We start from the raw sequence: 20,205 nt of genomic DNA, 5'->3' as shown, positions 1-20,205 counted from the left end.
GATGAAATCTCTTCCTCCTCTCTAATTCTACCCCCTCCACCTGTGCCTCTGACCCCATCCCTTCATATCTTTTTAAAACACTCGTCCCCTCCCTTCTTCCCTCCTTGACTGCCATCTTCAACTTTTCACTCTCCAACGCTTCTTCCTCACTGCTTTCAAACCTGCTTATGTCTGCCCTGTGCTAAGAAAATAACCCCTCCCTTGGCCTCACAGTTCCCTCCAGTTGCCGCTCCAAATCCCTCCTCTCATTCTCCTCCAAACTTCTTGAGAGAGTTTTACACCCACTGTCTCCACTTCCTCTCTTCCAATTCCCTCCTAGATCCCCTCCAGTCTGTCTTCCACCCCCTTAACTCCATAGAAAAAGCCCTCTCTAAGGTAATCGCTAGGTAATCGCTGACCTTTCAATGACCTTCTTCACGCCAAATCTGATGGCCTCTACTCCATCTTAATCCTCCTAGGTCTCTCAGCTGCCTTTGACCACCCCCTTCACCTTGAAACTTTATCCATCCCTGGATTCACTGACACTGTCCTCTCTTGGTTCTCCTCCGATCTCTCCGACCGGTCTTTCTCAGTCTCTTTTGCTGGCCCCTCCTCTTCCTCCCACTCACAGTAGGCATCTCTCAAGGCTCAGGTCTAGGTTCCCTTCTATTCTCCCTCTCCACCCACTCCCTTAGAAAACTCATTCACTCCCATGGCTTCAATTATTAATAATAATAATAATAATAATGTTGGTATTTGTTAAGCGCTTACTATGTGCAGAGCACTGTTCTAAGCGCTGGGGTAGATACAGGGTGATCAGGTTGTCCCACGTGGGGCTCAGTTTTCATCCCCATTTTACAGATGAGGGAACTGGGGCACAGAGAAGTTAAGTGACTTGCCCACAGTCCCACAGCTGACAAGTGGCAGAGATGGGATTCGAACCCACGACCTCTGACTCCCAAACCCATGCTCCTTCCACTGCACGCTGCTTCTCATAATTACCATCCTTATGCAGATGATGATCAAATCTACATCGGCAGCCCTGACCTCTCTCTTTCCCTGCAATCTCATATTTCTTTCCGTCTTCAAGACGTATCTACTTGGAAGTCCTGCTGACACCTCAAATTAGACATTGACAAAACTGACTTCCTTATCTTCCCCCTCAAACCCTGTCTTCTACGTGTTTTTCCCATCACTGAAGACACATAGCTATCCTTCCTGTCTCACGATTCCTTAACCATGGCTTTGTCCTCGACCTACATTTCAATCTATCACCAAATCCTGTCAGTTCTACCTAAACAGCATTGCCTAAATCCACCTTTTCCTCTCCACCCAAACTGCCGCTACGCTGATCCAAGCACTTATCCAATCCCCCCCTGACTACTCCATCTGCTTTGCACACGGTAAGCGCTCAATAAATACGACTGATTGGATGAATGAATGAACGAATGACCTGCCTCCTTGCTGACCTCCCGGCCTCCTGTCTCTCCTCAGTGCAATCCATATTTCACTCTGCTGCACGGATCATTTATCCACAAAAACGTTCAGTCCGTTTCTCCCGACGCCTCAAGAACCTCCAGTGGCATCCCATCCCCTCCACATCAAGCAGAAACCTCTTACGATGGGCTTTAAAGCACTCCAACAGCTCGCCCCATCCTACCTCACCCCAATACAGCCTACTACAGCCTTCTGTGTCCTACTATAGCCCAGCCCACACTCTCCACTTCTCTAGTTCTAGCTTACTCACTGTGCTCTGATCTCGTCTATCTCGCTGCCAACCCCTTTCCCACGTCCCCCCCCCCCGACTCTCAAACTCCCTCCCTTCCATATATGAGAAGCAGCGTGGCTCAGTGGAGAGAGCCCGGGTTTGGGAGTCAGGTTGTGGGTTCTAATCCCGGCTCCGCCACTTATCGGCTCTGTGTCTTTGGGCCGGTCACTTAACTTCTCTGTGCCTCAATTACCTCATCTGTAAAATGGGGATGACGACTGGGAGCCTCACGTGGGACAACTCGATGACCTAGTATCTACCCCAGTACTTAGAACAGTGCTTGGCACAGAGTAAGCGCTTAACAAATGGCATTATTATTATTATCTGACAGAGCACCACTCTCTCCACCTTCAAATCATTATTAAGCTCATGTCTTCTCCAAATAAGTTTTCTTTTCCCCATCTCCCTCTCCCTTCTGCGTTTAGGCACTTGGATCTGTGACCCTTTAGACGTTTGATATTTGCCCCCCCTACCCCGAACTCCACAGCACTTGTATACATGTCTTTAAATTTTGTATTATAAATCACTTATTTATTCATATTAATGTCTGTCTCCCTCTAGACCATAAGCTCATTATGGGCAGGCGATGCATTTGCTATTTCCGTTGTACTGTACTCTCCCAAGTGCTTAGTACAGTCCTCTGCACATAATGAGCATTCAATAAATATCGTGGATTCATTTTTCTGATTTAAAACCATTTTCAAAATATTAAGGTAGTCCTGGGAGACCTTCATCAGCATCGTCCTGATGGAATTTATTGAGTGCTGACTTTGCGCGGAGCACGGTAGTAAGCGTTGGGGAGAGTAGATACAACCGAGTTGGCAGGCACGGTCCCTGCCATCAGCGGGTTTACAAGCTAGAGGAAGAGACAGACAGCAATCTCCATTAAACAGGAAAAGCACATTCTCAGAGAGGTTCTGAGAATACCAACATTATGAGAAGCAGCGTGGCTCAGGGGAAAGAGCCCGGGCTTGGGAGTCAGAGGTCGTGGGTTCGAATGCTGGCTCTGCCACTCGTCAGCTGTGTGACTGTGGGCGAGTCGCTTCACTTCTCTGGGCCTCAGTTCCCTCATCTGTAAAATGAGGATTAAGTCTGTGAGCCTCACGTGGGACAATCTGATTCCCCTGTGTCTCCCCCAGTGCTTAGAACAGTGCTCTGCACATAGTAAGTGCTTAACAAACACCATTATTATTATTATTATTAACAATGTGGGACAACCTAATGACCCTGGATCTCCCCCAGAGCTTAGAACAGTGCTCTTCACAGAGTAAGTGCTTAACAAATACCAACAGTATTATTATTATTATTAAACAATGTGGGACAACCTGATGACCTTGCATCTCCCCCAGCGCTTAGAACAGTGCTCAGCACATAGTAAGTGCTTAACAAATACCAACATTATTATTATTAGTAGTAATAAACAATGGGGGACAACCTAATGACCCTGGATCTCCCCCAGTGCTTAGAACAGTGCTCTGCACATAGTAAGCGCTTAACAAATACCAACATTATTATTATAACAACAAAACCACACAGTCCTGCCCACAATGAGCTGACAGTCAAGAGGGGAGACAGACATTAAAAGAAGCAAATAAATAAATAAATACATTACAGATAGCAATAATAATAATGGCATTTGTTAAGCGTTTAGTATATGCCAAGCACTGTTCTAAGCACTGGGGAGATCCAGGGTCATTAGGTTGTCCCCCATTGTTTATTACTACTAATAATCCAGGATCCAGGGCAAGTCACTTCACTTCCTCTGGGCCTCAGTTCCCTCATCTGTAAAATGGGGATGAAAACTGTGAGCCCCAGGTGGGACAACCTGATGCCCCTGTCTCTCCCCCAGCGCTTAGAACAGTGCGCTGCACATAGTAAGCGCTTAACAAATACCATCATTATCATTGTTACTATTAATAAACAATGTGGGACCAGCTAATGACCCTTCCATTCGTTGAAGGGCGGTGGGGGAGGGGCGGTGGGGGGGGCCGGGGGACGGTTGGGGGAGGGGGCGGAGCCGCTCCAACGGCCGCCCGTTGCCAGGGGCGACGGCGCGCGGAGCCCCGCCCCCGGCCGGCCCGCCGGCCAATAGCGGCCGGGCCTGCGCCCTCCCAGCCAATAGCGGCGGGCCTCCGCCCGCGCGGACGGGCCACGCGCCCCGCGGGGTGGCAGCGCCTCAGGCGGCGCGCGGCCCGCGTCGTGTCAGCGCCTCAGCCGCCGCGCGCCCCCCCTCCCCCGCCCCGCCCCCCCCCCCCCCCTCCGCCGACTATGACTCCATTGGCAAGATGACGATCCTAAGGACCGTGCGGCGGCCTCAGCGCCCACTCTGCGTCCGGCGCTGTTGTAAGCGCTGCGGGGGAAAGCCGGGGTCGGCGAGGGGGAGGGGGGAAGGAGGGGGGGGGGGGAAGGGGGTCCCCCGTGGGGCTCCCAACCTTCATCCCCATTTGACAGAGGAGGGAACTGAGGCCCAGAGGAGGGAAAAATCATGGCATTTGTTAAGCGCTGACTAGGTGCGGAGCACTGTTGTGAGCGCTGGGGGGAGAGACGGGGGCATCAGGTGGTCCCCCATGAGGCTCCCAAGCTTCATCCCCATCTGACAGAGGAGGGAACTGAGGCCCACAGAAGGGAAAAATGATGGTATTTGTTAAGCGCTGACTAGGTGCCGAGCACTGTTGTAAGCGCTGGGGGAGAGACGGGGGCATCAGGTGGTCCCACGTGAGGCTCATAGTTAATCCCCATTTGACAGAGGAGGGAACTGAGGCACAGAGAAGGGAAAAATGATGGTATTTGTTAAGCGCTGACTAGGTGCAGAGCACTGTTCTAAGCGCTGGGGGAGAGACAGGGGCATCAGGTGGTCCCATGTGAGGCTCACAGGATTCATCCCCATTTGACAGAGGAGGGAACTGAGGCACAGAGAAGGGAAAAATGATGGCATTTCTTGAGCACTTACTGTGTGCAGAGCACTGTTGTAAGCGCTGGGGGAGAGACGGGGCATCAGGTTGTCCCACCTGAGGCTCACAGGCTTCATCCCCATTTGACAGAGGAGGGAACTGAGGCCCACAGAAGGGAAAAATGATGGTATTTGTTAAGCGCTTACTAGGTGCAGAGCACTGTTCTAAGCACTGGGGGAGATACGGGGTCATCACGTTGTCCCACGTGAGGCTCATAGTCTTAATCCCCATTTTACAGATGAGGGAACTGAGGCACAGAGAAGTGAAAAATGATGACATTTGCTAAGCACTTAATATGTGCAGAGCACTGTTGTAAGCGCTGGGGGAGATCCAGGGGCATCAGGTGGTCCCACGGGAGGCTCACAAGCTTCATCCCCATTATTTGACAGAGGAGGGAACTGAGGCCCACAGAAGGGAAAAATGATGGTATTTGTTAAGCGCTTACTCTGTGAAGAGCACTGTTCTAAGCGCTGGGGGAGATACCGGGTCATTAGGTTGTCCCACATTGTTTATGAATAATAATAATGATAATGTTGGTATTTAAGTGCTTACTATGTGCCGAGCACTGTTCTAAGCGCTGGGGGAGATACAGGGTCATTAGCTGGTCCCACATTGTTTAATAATAATAATGTTGGCATTTGTTAAGTGCTTACTCTGTGCCGAGCACTGTTCTAAGTGCTGGGGGAGATCCAGGGGCATCAGGTTGTCCCACGTGAGGCTCCCAGTCTTCATCCCCATTTTACAGAGGAGGGAACTGACGCACAGGGGAGTGAAAAATGTTGGCATCTGTTAAGCGCTTACTATGCGCAGAGCACTGTTCTAAGCGCTGGGGGACATACAAGGGCATCAGGTTGTCCCACATGAGGCTCTAAGGCTTCATCCCCACTTGACAGAGGAGGGAACTGAGGCACAGAGAAGTGAAAAATGATGGCATTTCTCAAGCACTATGTGCCGAGCGCTGTTCTAAGCGCTGGGAGGATACAGGGTCATTAGGTGGTCCCACATAGTTATTAATAATAATAATGTTGGTATTTGTTGAATGCTTATTCTGTGCAGAGCACTGCTCTAAGTGCTGGAGGAGATACAAGGTCCTCAGGTTGTCCCACATTGTTTAATAATAATAATAAGAAGAAGAAGAAGAAGAATGATATTTGTTAAGCACTTACTCTGTGCCGAGCACTGTTCTAAGCGCTGGGGGAGATACAAGGTCATCACTGTGGGGCTCACGGTCTTCATCCCCATTCTCCAGATGAGGTAATTGAGACACAGAGAAGTGCAGTGACTTGCCCAAAGTCACACAGGTGACCGGCGGCGGAGCCGGGATTAGAACGCACAGCGTGGCTCAGTGGAAAGAGCCCGGGCTTGGGAGTCAGAGGTCATGGGTTCGAATCCCGGATCTGCCACTTGTCAGCTGGGTGACTGTGGGCAAATCACTTCACTTCTCTGTGCCTCAGTGGCCTCATCTGTAAAATGGGGATGAAGACTGGGAGCCCCATGTGGGGCAACCTGATTACCCTGGATCTCCCCCCGCGCTTAGAACAGTGCTCTGCACATAGTAAGCGCTTAACAAATACCAACATTATTATTAACCTCCAACTCCAAAGCCTGGGCTCCTTCCACTGAGCCACGCGGCTTCTTTACAGATGAGGGAACTGAGGCCCAGAGAAGTGAAGTGACTTGTCCAAGGTCACACAGCAGACAAGCTGAGATTAGAACCCAGGTCCTTCCGACTCCCAGGCCCGGGCCTTATCCACTAAAGCCACTCTACTCTCGCCCTCCAGTGCTTTCCCCCCAGGCAGAGAGACAGACCCTTCTAGACTGTGAGCCCGTTGTTGGGTAGGGATTGTCTCTGTCTGTTGCCAAATTGTACTTTCCAAGCGCTTACTACAGTGCTCTGCACACAGTAAGCGCTCAATCAATACGATTGAATGAATGATAATGCCAGGAGCGCTCACCTGCCCACAAATTGAGCCCCTTGGTGGAAAGCAAGTTGCCCCACTCCCGCTCTCTCGCCCAGGTGTTAAGCGGCACGCTTCATCCCAAGTGTCCCAACTTGATTAGCTCGTATCTGCCCCAGTGCTTAGTACAGTGTTCGACGCGTAGTAAGGGCTTAAACACCATTCAAAGAAAGGGTACACTCCGAAGAACACTTTGAATTTTTACCTAGTCACCTCTGTCGAGATTCGGTGGGGTTAGACCACTGGGTTAAGCCTTCCCTCGTGGATAAAAGAGGTGCACATAGGTGTCATTTCCACAGAGATGATGGAAGTCCTTGTCCCAAGGCCTCCAGATGTGAGGCAAAATCATTGCTTTCTCCCCCGCAGCTTTTTTGGGGGCTGGACCCTCGATTCTGGTTAAACCCCTGCTGTCTCCATGGTTTGAGGGCCAATCCATCCTTCTTCCTGCCATTCCCAAATCTGCTCCCTCTTGCCGCCTCTGCCTTTAAAGTCCCCTAACCATTTTGGGTTCTGTGCTCAAAATAAAACTGGTCTGTTCCGAAGGACCAAAATGTGCGCTTTGCTTGATTATTTTTTTTGGAGAACAAATTACCTGTATATTGGGTGATGAAATTTTTTTTGGTTATTAAATTCATTCAATCGTATTTATTGAGCGGTAAGTGCTTGGAAAGTACAGTTTGGCAACAGATAGAGACAATCCCTACCCAACAATGGGGCTCACAGTCTAGAATGTGTAAAGACAGTATATATAATATACACACACTTAAGTATTTTGTAATCAAGCATGGAAGTATTCATTTGATGGCAAATATCCTTATTTTAGAGTTTCAGTCTTCTTCCTTCAGCCAAATGTTTTAGCTGTTTAAAAAGTAGCTGTGTAGAAATAGAATGATTGAGCAGAAAATGTTCAACAGGATTAGGGAAGCTGCAAAATTAGAGCATGTAAATTGGCTAAAGAACTCAACAGGCCAGTACCTGGCGATTAAGCTTTCAGTGGCAGTCCAGTCTGCCTTAATAATAATAATGTTGGTATTTGTTAAGCGCTTACTATGTGCAGAGCACTGTTCTAAGCGCTGGGGTAAACACAGGGGAATCAGGTTGTCCCACGTGGGGCTCACAGTCTTAATCCCCATTTTACAGATGAGGGGACTGAGGCACAGAGAAGTTAAGTGACTTGCCCACAGTCACACAGCCGACAAGTGGCAGAGCTGGGATTCGAACTCATGAGCCCTGACTCCAAAGCCCGTGCCTTCAAGAACAACAAATCCTGAGAGCCACTGGGAAAGAAAATGTCTTTATTCCCGAGTAGTGGATAAGACCTGGTATAGGAAATTTGGGGGACGGTCATGATCCCCATTTGATTAAATGTAAAATTCCTCCTGGGAAGATAGATTTAAAATTTTAGAATGGAATTGTGACAAAATGCAAAAATCCATTTAGCAAAAGATGAAAAAAGTGGCTAAAGAAAATTGAGAGGCTAGTAGAAGAAAACAGGAAAAACGTTTGCCACAAAATCTAAAGATGGGATCAAATAGGAATCTTGCGGGGTAAACTAGCAATTCAAAAGAGACCATTAGAGGAAGAAAAAAAAAAAGAACCTCTTAGAAAGCAGAAAGCTTTGCCAGAGGGTGAAATAGGATCAGGTGCAAACAGGAAATTCAGTGGTGGTTTTGTGTTTTTTTTTTAAAGGGAGTAAGGGGATATGATGATGGGCAGGGAACATGTCTACCAACTCTGTTGTACTCTCCCATGCACTCAGTACAGTGCTCTGCTCACAGTAAGCATTCAATAAATACCACTGATTGATCGACAGATGGAGGCTCCTATCGTAAATGATGGGCAGACCCCTGCCTTATCACAAAGACTTCTGGGCTGAGAGACCGTAAGCTCGTTGTGGGCTGGGAAGATGTCTGTTTATTGTTATATTGTACTCTCCCAAGGGCTTTGTACAGCGCTCTGCACACAGTAAGTAATAAATATAATTGAATGAATGAATGAACGAAACTGGGCAAAGGAATTGATCACAGGGCTAGTGGTTGTGCATCGTGTCTGACGCTCTCTCACCCCTGCCAGTTGGGCTCCCCAGAATATGATGATGATGGTGTCTCCCATCAGGAAATACGTATGAACCTCATTCAATCAGCCAATCAATCAATGGTATTTACTGAGTGCTTACTCTGTGCCAAGCACTGTACTGAGCATTTGGGAGAGTACAATTCAGTACAGTTGATAGACATGATCCCTGCCCACAAGACAATTACAAATTAGAGAGGCGGGGGACACCAACGATGAAATAACTACAGATGGGGGAAATGGCAGGGTATAAGGGTGTGTAGGTAAGTGCGGTGGGGCTGAGGGTGGAGTGAATATCACTTATTTAACGGGTACAGATCCAAGGATTCGTATTTATTGAGCACTTTGTGCAGAGCACTTTGTGCAGAGCACTGCACTAAGTGCTTGGAAAGTACAATATAGCAATAAAGACAATCCCCGCAACTCAGGAGAGCCTACGGGGGAAGTGAGGGCTTAGTTGGGGAAGGTTTCTTGGAGGAGATGTGATTCTAGGATGGCTTTGAAGGTGTGGAGAGTGGTGGTCTGTTTGATATGAAGTTGGCCGGGGAGTTCCAGACCAGATGGAGGATGTGGGTAAGGAGTTGGCGGGGAGAAAGACGCCCAGTATATTGACATTAGAGGAGTGAAGCGTGTGTGGTCTGAGTTGTAGTAGGAGATCAGCTAAGTAAGGGAGGAGGAGGAGAGCTGAATGAATACTTTCAAGTCAGTGGAAAGGAGTTTCTGTTTGATGCGGAGGCAGGTGGGCAACCAAGGGAGGTTTTTTTTTGAAGAGTGAGGGGATATGGACTGAAGAGTTGAAAAATGATTCACCCGGCAGAGTGAAGAATGGACTGAAGTGAGGAGCAACAGGAGGAGGTAGGATGGCCAATGAGAAGGCTCTTGCAGTAATCAAGATAGGATATGATAAGTGCTTGGATCAGTGTGACAGCAGTTTGGATGGAGAGGAAAAGGCGACTTCAAGAGACGTTGTGAAGATAGAACCAACAGGGCGTGATGGGTTAAATGAGAGGGACGAGTGGCGGATAATGCCAGGTAATGGACTTGTGAAAAAGGGAGGACGGTGGTGAGGTCTAGAGTGATGGGAAAGTTAGGAGCGAGACAGGGTTTGAATAGGAAGATGAGTTCGGATCTGGACTTAAGTCTGAGGTGTTGGCGGGATCCAAGTAGAGATCGCGCAGTGAAGGCAGGGAGAAAGAGGAAGCCGCAGAGACGGAGCGTGGTCTGGGCTGGAGTCGTAGATTTGGGAATCATCCATGTAGCAAGTCATGGGCGCAAGTGAATTCTCCAAGGGAGGGGGTGTAGATGGAGAATAGAAGCAGATCCAGAGGTGACCTTGAGAGACCCTTGCAGTTAGAGGATGGGAGGGAGAGGAGGAACTTGCAAAAGAGAGAAAGGAACACATCTATCAAATTTGCTGTTGCACTCTCCCAAGAGCATAGTACAGTGCTCAATAAATGCCAGGAATAGGGGTGACCAGAGAGATGAGAGGACAGTGTCAGTGAAGTCAAGGTTAGATAATGTTTCCAGGAGAAGGGGGTGGTCGCAGGCACCTGAGAGGTGGAGGAAGATCAGGATGGATTAGAAACTTTTGCATTTGGCTGGAAGGATGTCGTTGGTGATGTCGTTGGTGACCTTAGAGAAGGCTGTTTCTGTGGAGCGAAGGGGGCTGAAGCTAGATTGCAGCGTGGCTTAGTGGATAGGGCACGGGCCTAGGAGTCAGAAGGTCATAGGTTCTAATTCCTGCTCTGCCACATGTCTGCTGTGTGACCTTGGGCAAGTCATTTGACTTCTCTGGGTCTCAGTTCCCTCATCTGTAAAATGGCGATTAAGACTGTGAGCCCCGCGTGGGACAACCTGACTACCTTGTAGTTTCTCCAGCATTTAGAACAGTGCTTGGGACATAGTACATGATAGTGGGTATTTGTCCACTATCGATGAGGACAAATTCCAGTGTTTCTACACACTAATGGATGATGTCTGTGGTCTCAAAACAGAATATCTCTGATACCTCAACAGCAGCAAACGTCACTGTGTTCTCACTGTGTTGATAAGCCCGTTTATTATGCTATTTCGAGTGGTTTCGTGAGGGTGGTTGTGAGAGTGTTGGTCAGGGTTAAGTCATGGGCGCGAGTGAATTTTCCAAAGGAGGCGGTGTAGATAGAGAATAGAAGGAGATCCAGAGCTAACCTTGAGAGACCCCCTGCAGTTAGAGGATGGGAGAGAAAGGAGGAGCCTGCAAAAGAGAGAGAAAGAAACACATCTATCAAATTTGCTGTTGTACTCTCCCAAGAGCTTAGTACAGTGCTCAATAAATACCAGGAATAGGGGTGACACCTCTTATTTATGAAAACCGGGGGGAATGTCAAACAAAGTACAGCAACAATGACAAAACTATACAATTTTGCACCATAAAACTAGATATATGGAAGCCAGAAGCATCGGAGCAGATTATACACCAGCAAGGGGCGTTGTCTGATGGAGCAGTGCGGTGTTTCAAGACTTCTCTACCTCAAGGCAGATTTGGAAGGGCAGATTGTTTGGTTGCAAAACCACCTGAAATAAAATAAATACGGTATTTGTTAAGCACTTAGTATGTGCCAGGCACCATGCTAAACTCTGGGGTATATACAAGCTAATTAGGTTGGATGCAATCTCTGTCCCACTTGGGGCTCACAGTCTTAATCCCCATTTTACAGATTAGGTAATTGAGGCCCAGAGGATTGAAGTGACTTGCCCAAGGTCACACGATTCCTTCTGATGCTCAGGCCTATGTTCTAACCACCAGTCCACCCTGCTTCTCCCCCCCCCCCCCCACCGCCCAAGTCAGGCACTGAGAAGGACAACAAAAATGATTAAGGAGCAGCTTCTAAATGACAACTAAACTGGTACGGTAGGACTCAGATTAAAGTTGAAGGCAGAGAGGAGTCATGATTAAAGCCTACCAGTTATAGACAAGATAACTGGAAGTCACCAAATCTCACAATATCAGAATTAGGAAGTGCCCATTGAAACTTGAAAAGCAACCCAGCTCCACCACTTACCTGTTGTGTGACCTTAGGCAAGTCACTCCACTGTGCCTCAGTTCCCTCATCTGCATAATGGAGATTCGGTACCTGTTCTCCCTCCTATTTAGACTGTGAGATCCATGTAGGATCTGATATCCTGTATTTATCCCAGTGCTTGGCACACAGTAGACATTTAACAAATACCACAATTATTATCGTTGTTATTTCAGGATAAATGAAAGAAGCATTAGTGAACATTTAGGATTCATTACTGTGCTAAACTGTGTAAGCAGAAAATAGCACTAAGTTTAAGAAGCATTGAGATAAACTCATGAATGATGGAGATATGATGAGCTTTTAGAGGGGGAGAGTTGAAGGCTGTTAGAAGGGACATCCTTAACCCAAATGAGGGATCTTAAGGATTCTACTGATCACATTCTTTCTCAAAAAGTTTATCGGTGCCACTGATTGAACAATCTAATGTGACTCCATATTTTCTTATACTTTATCCTGTTCTAGACTGTAAATTCATTGTGGACAGGGAACAAGCATGTCTAGCAACCCTGTTGCATTGTGCTTAGTACAGTGCTCTGCACACAGTGCTCGAATGCCATTGATTGATCAGAGTGGTCTGGGAGGACACTGGAGTTTTGGTTGTTTTTTTTTTAAATCAGTTGTCTTCAAGGAATTTTAATTAACTTTTGAGTTGCAGCCCACCTCTGAACATGGCGGCCCATATGTTTGGTGGGAGTATGTGTAAATTCTACCTTCCTTCCTTTTTTGTGGGTTAAGTGGGTTAAACAAACAGAGGGCTCCCGTCTCACAGTACTGAGGAAGCTACTGACAATGGTGACATCTAGGGGTAGACTGAAGTTAACTTTCAGATAAGAACAATCCACTTTTTTGGGAACAAAAAAACTCACTTTTAGGGTATTTTACCCAGTGTGATGAACCTCCTAAGGTGATAGATTCCCTCCTACTCTCCATCTTTTCCCACCAGCTCATGTCCTGACCCAGTTTTGGCTCTCAGCTGAATAAATCACCAAGATTTTCAATTCTGAAGAACCTTGACACAATTGGTAGAGGGAGTACTCTCCTCCTTTCTGTTTACTCAAAGCGAATAGTAGCAGTACTATTTATTAAGCTCATAGTCTGTACAGTGCACTGGACTAAACGTTGGTAGAGACTACACACAGGGAGGAATTAGAAACGATCCCTGTCCCTCACTGTGGGGCGGGGGGCGCGCGGAAGGGCGGTTTGGAGTTTTGAAAATTGAAATATTCTTTTCTTGAGGTGAGCAATTGATTGGGAAGGCTCAGCCCAGTGTCCTTAAACCTTGCAGCTAAAAAGCGTGCTCACAAGTTAAAGAAGGAAGCAGGGTGATGTTTAAATTAAAACTTGAAACGGTGACTACCATATAATAATAATGGCATTTGTTAAGCGCTTACTATGTGCGAAGCACTGTTCTAAGGACTGGGGTAGATACAAGGTGATCCGGTTGTCCCACCTGAGGCTCACAGTCTTAATCACCATTTTACAGATGAGGTAACTGAGGCACAGAGAAGTGAAGTGACTTGCCCAAAGTCACCCAGATGACAAGCAGCTGAGCGGTTATTTGAACCTATGACCTCTGACTCCCAAGCCCGGGCTCTTGCTGAGCCACGCTGCTTCTCTATACAGTTCTCTTTTTTCTTACTCCCATACAGTTATTGGGGCAAGAAGTAAAATTTATGTGATTTCAACTTTACCCTCTCAGTTTTAGTCAGTACAACTTAGTGCAGTGCTTGGTACATAGTAAATGTATAACAAATACTGACAATTATTATACAACTGGCTACCAGCTTCTGTTAGTTCCTGGAAGAATATTTCCTTTCACTTCATTAGAAATTGCTTTAATGTTGACAAATTCTTTTTTTAAATTGCTTCTCATTTGTTATTTTGAATCGATCTTTTTTCAGTCTCCTTTACAAAGGGGATGTATGATGGTGGGAATTTGTCCACCATCACTGAGGTAAAGTTCCAGTGTTTCTACACATTAATGGGAGGAGGCAGATAATATTTTAGGAGGAGTCCTATTAACAGGCTGGGTTTTTAATGAAACTATATATTTTGATAAAATAGTTTTGAAGTTCCATGAATACTATTATCAATAATAAGCATTTCATCACATTTTGGAAAACAATATTTGTGGTCCCTGGACATCCGCGTTATGTAGTCAATTTTCCATTGATAGCTTTATTACATTTAGTGATTTAATGACGACATCTTACTGCTTTATCATTATTTTTGGCGCTATCGTTTTCTGACAGTAGTCATTGTTGTCGATATATTTTATTTCAGGCAAGGCTTTTAAAGCCATCATTTCAGGAATTTAAATTTGTTTTCCCGTTACAGCACCCAGGATTCTGAAGATGTCAGGAAGCTCCTCGGTTCGAGATACCGTCCTGGTCACGAGAAACGGAGTGCGTTCTCCCAGTGACAATGTCAAATCCTCTATCGTCAGAGACTCTTGTTCCCTGGCTTCCTTTCAGGACAGTGGCTATAGTGAATCCCTAAAAACTTCCAGCTTTGATTGTACAGATGTTGAGTTTATAGAAAATACTACAAGAGGCCTATCACTGCTGCATAAGTACCCTGAAAATTCAGATGTAGGTGTAACACCTCCAGTGGACCCTTCCAGTGAATGTGATAAGAACCGCGTCATCTTATCAAATAGGAAAGTAGGACCGGTCACGGAATTTTATGAAACGCCTAAGGGTGCTAGAAAAAATATCTCGCTGCGAAGAAGATTATTTCTACCTAAAACAGCTTCAGGTGACAAGCTCGGGCATTTTGATGTCCAAAAGAGTTCTTTAGAAGGTAGTATAAAAAAACAGTCTATACGCCAAGTTCTCAGTTTTGAAGAAAATATATTAAGGAATGTTTCTGATTCCCCTGGAGCCAAAAGTTTTACTCCCCTCGCCACTAGCACTTTAAAAACAGAAGAAGCCATTTCCAACTGTCAAAGATTAAGATATACCTTTTCGCAGCAGAAAACTTCAACTGTAGATGATTCCAAAAGTGACAGTAGTCTGTTTGAAACTGAGTGCATATCCCCGATTTCACGAAATATTTGCCGAGAGTCGACGCCCGATGACCCTCATGAATTTGGTGATGGCACTGTCGACTTTAATGATGAGAATGTAAATCCTGAGCGCTTGACTACGCCTGCTCGTGGGACACAGTCTAAAACAAACGAGGATACATTTGTAACGCCCATCAGTCAACTTGTAGCAAACCTGAAGTTGCAGTTATGTGACCTGAAATCTCCTGCTGTAGCAATTGCTACACCTGAAGAGAGCGACTTCCATTCACTCGGTTCAGATAAATCACAAGATTCCTTCTCTGGCCGTGAGAGTTCTCAAGAAGTTCAGAAAAATAAAGGAGCTCCCAAAGTTCTGGACACTAAAAGAAAGCAAAGGAGTCTAATAAGAGTTCCTCGGTTGTCCACCCTCAAGGAGCGAGGTTCACAGTCGGAGACAGAAGATGACAACAGAACGCTAATTAGTTCAGGTGCTAAAGTCAAATCTTCAGGAGCTTCTCTTATCCCAAATAGTGAACTGGTGCTAAAGGAGAATAATGGGGATTTATTTTTATGCCTTAAGGATTTGTCCAAGACACCTGCTTTACAACTCGTCCACCAGCTATTCATGAAAACCAAAAGGAAAAGATTCCAGCAAAATGGTGCCCTGGGCTGCTTGGAGGATACTGTCGAAGGAGAAATACCTGATGTGGGATATATACTGGCAGGACTTATTGGGAAGAAAATGGGCTTAGAAAAATTAGACATCTTAACAGAGTTGAAATTCAGAAATTTAAAGCATGTTCTTGCTGTGGTTTTAGATGCCCTGACTGTAGAAAGCTTATGCAGGTAAGAGATCAATCAATCAATTATATTTATTGAGCACTTACTGTGTGCAGAGCACTGTACTAAGTGCTTGGTAAAAGACATCACCACCATATAACAAACATCCCCTGACTAAAACGAGCTTATAGTCTAGAGGAGACAGACATAAATATAAATAAATTACTGATATGTAAATAAGTGCTGTGGGGCTGGCAGGGTGAGGGAGTGAATAAAGGGAGCAAATCAGGACAACACAGAAGGGAGTGGGAATAAAGAAAATGAGGGCTTGGATTGGGAAGGCCTCTTGGAGGAAAAGTGCCTTCAATAAAGCTTTGAAGATGGGGAGAGAGTAACTGTCTGTTGGATATGGAAAGAGAGGGCGTTCCGGGCCAAGAATCATGATGAGGGCTAGATAGACAAGATTAAGGTACAGTGAATAGGTTAGCATTAGAGGAACGAAGCGCGAGGGCTAAATTGTAGGAGAATAGCGAGATGAGGTAGGAGGGGGCAAGGCGATTAAATGATTTAAAGCCGAGAGTAAAGAGTTTCTGTTTGATGTGGGGGGCAACCACTGAAGGTTCTCGAGGAGTGAGGAAACATGGGATGAATGTTTTTTGTAGAAAAATGATCCAAGTATGGACTGGAATGGGGAGAGACAGAAAGCAGGGAGGTAAGAAAAGAGGCCGATACGGTAATCAAGGCAAAGGAGGATAAGTGCTTGGATTAACATGGCAGCAGTTTGGATGGGGAGGAAAGGATGGACTTTGGCAATGTTGTGAAGGTTGAACAGATAGGATTTAGTGACAGATTGAGTATGAGGGTTGTGTGAGAGAGGGGAGTCAAGGATAATGCCAAGATTATGGGCTGTGAGACAGGAAGGATGGCAGTGCTGTCTACGGTGATGAGGAAGTCAGGGGAAGGAGAGGGTTTGGGTGGGAAGATAAGGAGTTCTCTTTTGGACATCTTAGGAGATGACAGCAGGGCATCCATGTAGAGATGTCCTGAAGTCAGGAGGAAATGCGAGACTGCAGCGTGGGAGAGAGAACTGCAGAGTGGCAGTTGAAGCCATGGCAGTGACTGAGTTCTCCAAAGGAGTGGGTGTTGATGGAGAATAGAAGGGGGCCCAAAACTGAACCCACAGGGGGAATGGGAGGCAGAGGAGGCGCCTGAAAGATAGGAAAAGAACCAGGAGAGGACAGTGAGTGATATAGTTTACTGTATAAAACTTCTTTTTCATCTCATTTTTATCCCGGGGTCAGCTTTTCCACGTTCCTACATTTCATAATACTTGGATATTTGAATGCCTCAATTTACTCACCAAGGATTGAATGGGATTTGGGGGGATATTTTTGTATCTTATTAACAGAACTCATTAACGGTTGGAAGTCTTTTTAAGAGGTAACAGCATGCCTTCCATTTAGTTGGCATGTAGCGGTAGCCAGATCACTGCAAAGGAAGAAACACCACAGACAGCATCCACTCACCCTCTGTACGTCTGCTGGCACCAAGAGGCAGATGGGACAGTTTTAAGTTCACGTGCTACTCTAAATTTGGGCCTGCAGTTAACTCCAACCACTAGGGATCTCAGATCCCCTCTTTAATGTGAGCCCATTGTTGAGTAGGGATTGTCTCTATCTGTTGCCGAATTATGCTTTCCAAGCGCTTAGTACAGTGCTCTGCACACAGTAAGCGCTCAATAAATATGATTGAATGAATAATGACTCAGAGGCAGAGGGACCGTGCAAAAGTTTTAAATACTAATGGGTGTCTTTGAGTTACTAAAGTATGAAAACTGTAAAGTGAGGTATAGCATGCAAAAGCTTTCAATAAAAATGGATGTCCAATCAGTGGCATTGGAGTGCTTACTATATGCAGAGCACTGTATTAAGCACATGGGAGAGTACACCAAAACAGAGTTGGTAGATACATTCCCTGCCCACAGCGACCTTATAATCTAGAGGGGGAGACAAGACATTTAGCATGAAGTAATAAATTACGGATAGGTACATAAGTGCTTGTAGGGCTGAGGGAGAGGTGAATAAAAGGAGCAAATCAGAGTGCAAGGGCAACACAGAGGGGAGTGGGAGAAGAAGAAGTGAGGACTTAGGGAAAGCCTCTTTGAGGAGGTGGGTTTTTTTTAACAAGGTTTCGGAAGTGAGGAAGAGTGATTGCTGGATACTAAGAGGGAGGGCATTTCAGGCCAGAGGCAGTATGTGGGGGAAAGATCCGTGGTGAGGTAGACGAGATCGAGATATAGTCAGTAGGTTGGCATTAGAGGAGCGAGGTGTGTGGGCTGGGTTGTAGTCGGAAAATAGTGAAGTGAGGTAGGAGGGGGGGCGAGGTGATCGAGTACTTTAAAGCCAATGGTAAGGAGTTTCCGTTGCCGAGGTGGACGGTGAGTTACTAAAGTCTGAAAACTCTAAGTGGAGACATAAGATCAAAGAACTAAAAATACACAACAGTCTGCCTAACAAAGTGTATTTCTTTAAATATTACAGTGATCGGTTTGCTTATAAACCCAAGGCAGACCTCCGTAATTATTTAGGATGAAAAGGAATGAAAGATTTGAGGATCTGTTTTAAATCCTTTGGAAATTGGGGTGCGTGGAATTTCTCAACACTGGGTGAAAAGGGGAGTTAGGTTCCCAGGAGCAGGGAAAGAAAGTTAAACCTGAGGTCATGTTTTATCTAGTTGTCCTCTGCTTTGAAGATAGTGCTATAGGTGGGGAGACTGCATCCATGAGCACTCTGGTGTGCTGATTCTGTTGTATTCTACTCTCCCAAGCGCTTAATACTGTGCTCTGCACTTAGTAAGTGTTTAATAAATACCGTTGATTGATCGATGTCTTGTCTGAAAACGCAGTAGTTCATCTTTTCTGGTTCTTTGGCCTCCATGTGAGCATTGCTTGGCTACAGCAGCGTGGCTTAGTGGAAAGAGCACGGGCCCGAGAGTCCGAAAACCTGGGTTCTGATCATTCATTCAATAGTATTTATTGAGCGCTTACTAAGTGCAGAGCACTGTACTAAGCGCTTTGTGGAAAGAGCATGGGCTTTGGAGTCAGGGCTCATGAGTTCGAATCCCAGCTCTGCCACTTGTCAGCTGTGTGACTGTGGGCAAGTCACTTAACTTCTCTGTGCCTCAGTTCCCTCATCTGTAAAATGGGGATTAAGACTGTGAGCCCCACGTGGGACAACCTGATTCCCCTGTATCTATCCCAGCGCTTAGAACAGTGCTCTGCACATAGTAAGCGCTTAACAAATACCAACATTATTATTATTATTACAAATCAGTAACAGATAGAGACAGCCCTGCCCCTTGACGGGCTTACAGTTCTAATCCCCACTCTACCGCTTCTCTGTTGTGCAACCTTGGGCAAGTCACTTAACTTCTCTGTGTCTCAGTTTACTCATCTGTAAAATGGGGATTCAACACTTGTTCTTCCTCCTACTTAGGCTGTGAACCTCATGTGGGACAGGAATTGTCTTTTTTTTAAATCTTTTTTTTATGATATTTAAGTACTTCCTATGTGCTAGGCATTGTACCCTGTGCTGAGGTAGGTACAAGATAATCAGGTTGGACACAGTCTCACAGCTTTGATCCCAATTTTACAGGTGAGGTAGAGGTGCAGAGAAATTCAGTGACTTGCCCAAGGTCACACAGCATACAAGTGGTGGAGTTGGAATTAGAACCCAGGTCTTCTGACTTTCAGTCCATGCTCTTTCCACTGGGCCATGCTATTTCAGTGACTGACTCTATTAACTATTCCAGCACTTAGTACAGTGCTTGGCACACAGTAAGCACTTAACATTATTATTATTATTATTACACTACGGGTTAAGAGGGGAAAGTATTATCCTACTCCCAGTAGGGCATGACCCTGAATTGTTTCTGCAGTAGCGGTGTTGGCTTGCACCGAGTCATCTACGTGCTCTCACTGGATTCTCCTAGGAGTAGTAGGAGCATTTATTGGGCGCTCACTTGGTGTGGTGCATTGTAGTAGGCACTTGGGAAGTTTGGGATGAAGAAGTGACACATTCCCTTTCCATAAAGAGTTGGGGTATAAGATCTCTGCAGTCCCTGTGATCTGTGGCGATACAGTGACTGAATGGAGAGCCAGGCTGGCGTTTGGAAAATGTCCTCGGGTCTTTGAACCTCCACCGGAAGGGATGGAGAAGATCTCCAGCTGGGCTTTATGGAGGGCTGCTGCAGGGCCAGCGTGGAATTTCAAGCTTCCCAGAGGGATCCCGGAACCATAACTCTCCTTGTTCTACAGCTCAAAGAACTTGTCTTATGCTGAGCACTGAACAAGTACTGTAGACTGACTGTAAACTCCCTCTAGACTGTAAGCTTGTTGCAGGCAGGGACTGTGTTTATCAAATCTCTTGTATCGTACTCTCCCGAGCTCTTAATATGGTGCTCGTCACACAGTAAGTGCTCAATTAATGCCATTTATTGATTAAAAAACCCCAACAGGAGTAGAACCGAGAGACGAGCATGGCTATTGGCCCTCTAGACTATAAGCTTATTATGGGCAGGGAACATGTCTGCTACTTCTGTTGTACTGTACTCTCCCAAGCGCTCAGTA

The 20,205-nt window shown here is 46.1% G+C and overlaps 1 protein-coding gene across 2 annotated transcripts in view; it reads left to right on the top strand.

Moving 5' to 3' along the window:
* The first annotated feature begins 4,015 nt into the window (after positions 1 to 4,015).
* FBXO43 (F-box protein 43) overlaps positions 4,016 to 20,205 on the top strand; it is a 37,851-nt gene continuing 21,661 nt past the window's right edge. For both annotated transcript variants that reach the window (XM_029063616.2, XM_029063614.2), the window contains exons 1-2: positions 4,016 to 4,090; positions 14,129 to 15,644. In XM_029063616.2, coding sequence (XP_028919449.1) covers positions 4,033 to 4,090; positions 14,129 to 15,644 — 1,574 coding nt within the window. In that variant the 5' untranslated portion in view covers positions 4,016 to 4,032. The remainder of the gene's footprint in view (positions 4,091 to 14,128; positions 15,645 to 20,205) is intronic.

Source organism: Ornithorhynchus anatinus, chromosome 4 (genome assembly GCF_004115215.2).
Source record: "Ornithorhynchus anatinus isolate Pmale09 chromosome 4, mOrnAna1.pri.v4, whole genome shotgun sequence".
NCBI lineage: Eukaryota > Metazoa > Chordata > Mammalia > Monotremata > Ornithorhynchidae > Ornithorhynchus > Ornithorhynchus anatinus.
Note: the sequence above shows the minus strand (reverse complement) of the source record. Positions and strands in the feature narration are given on the sequence as shown.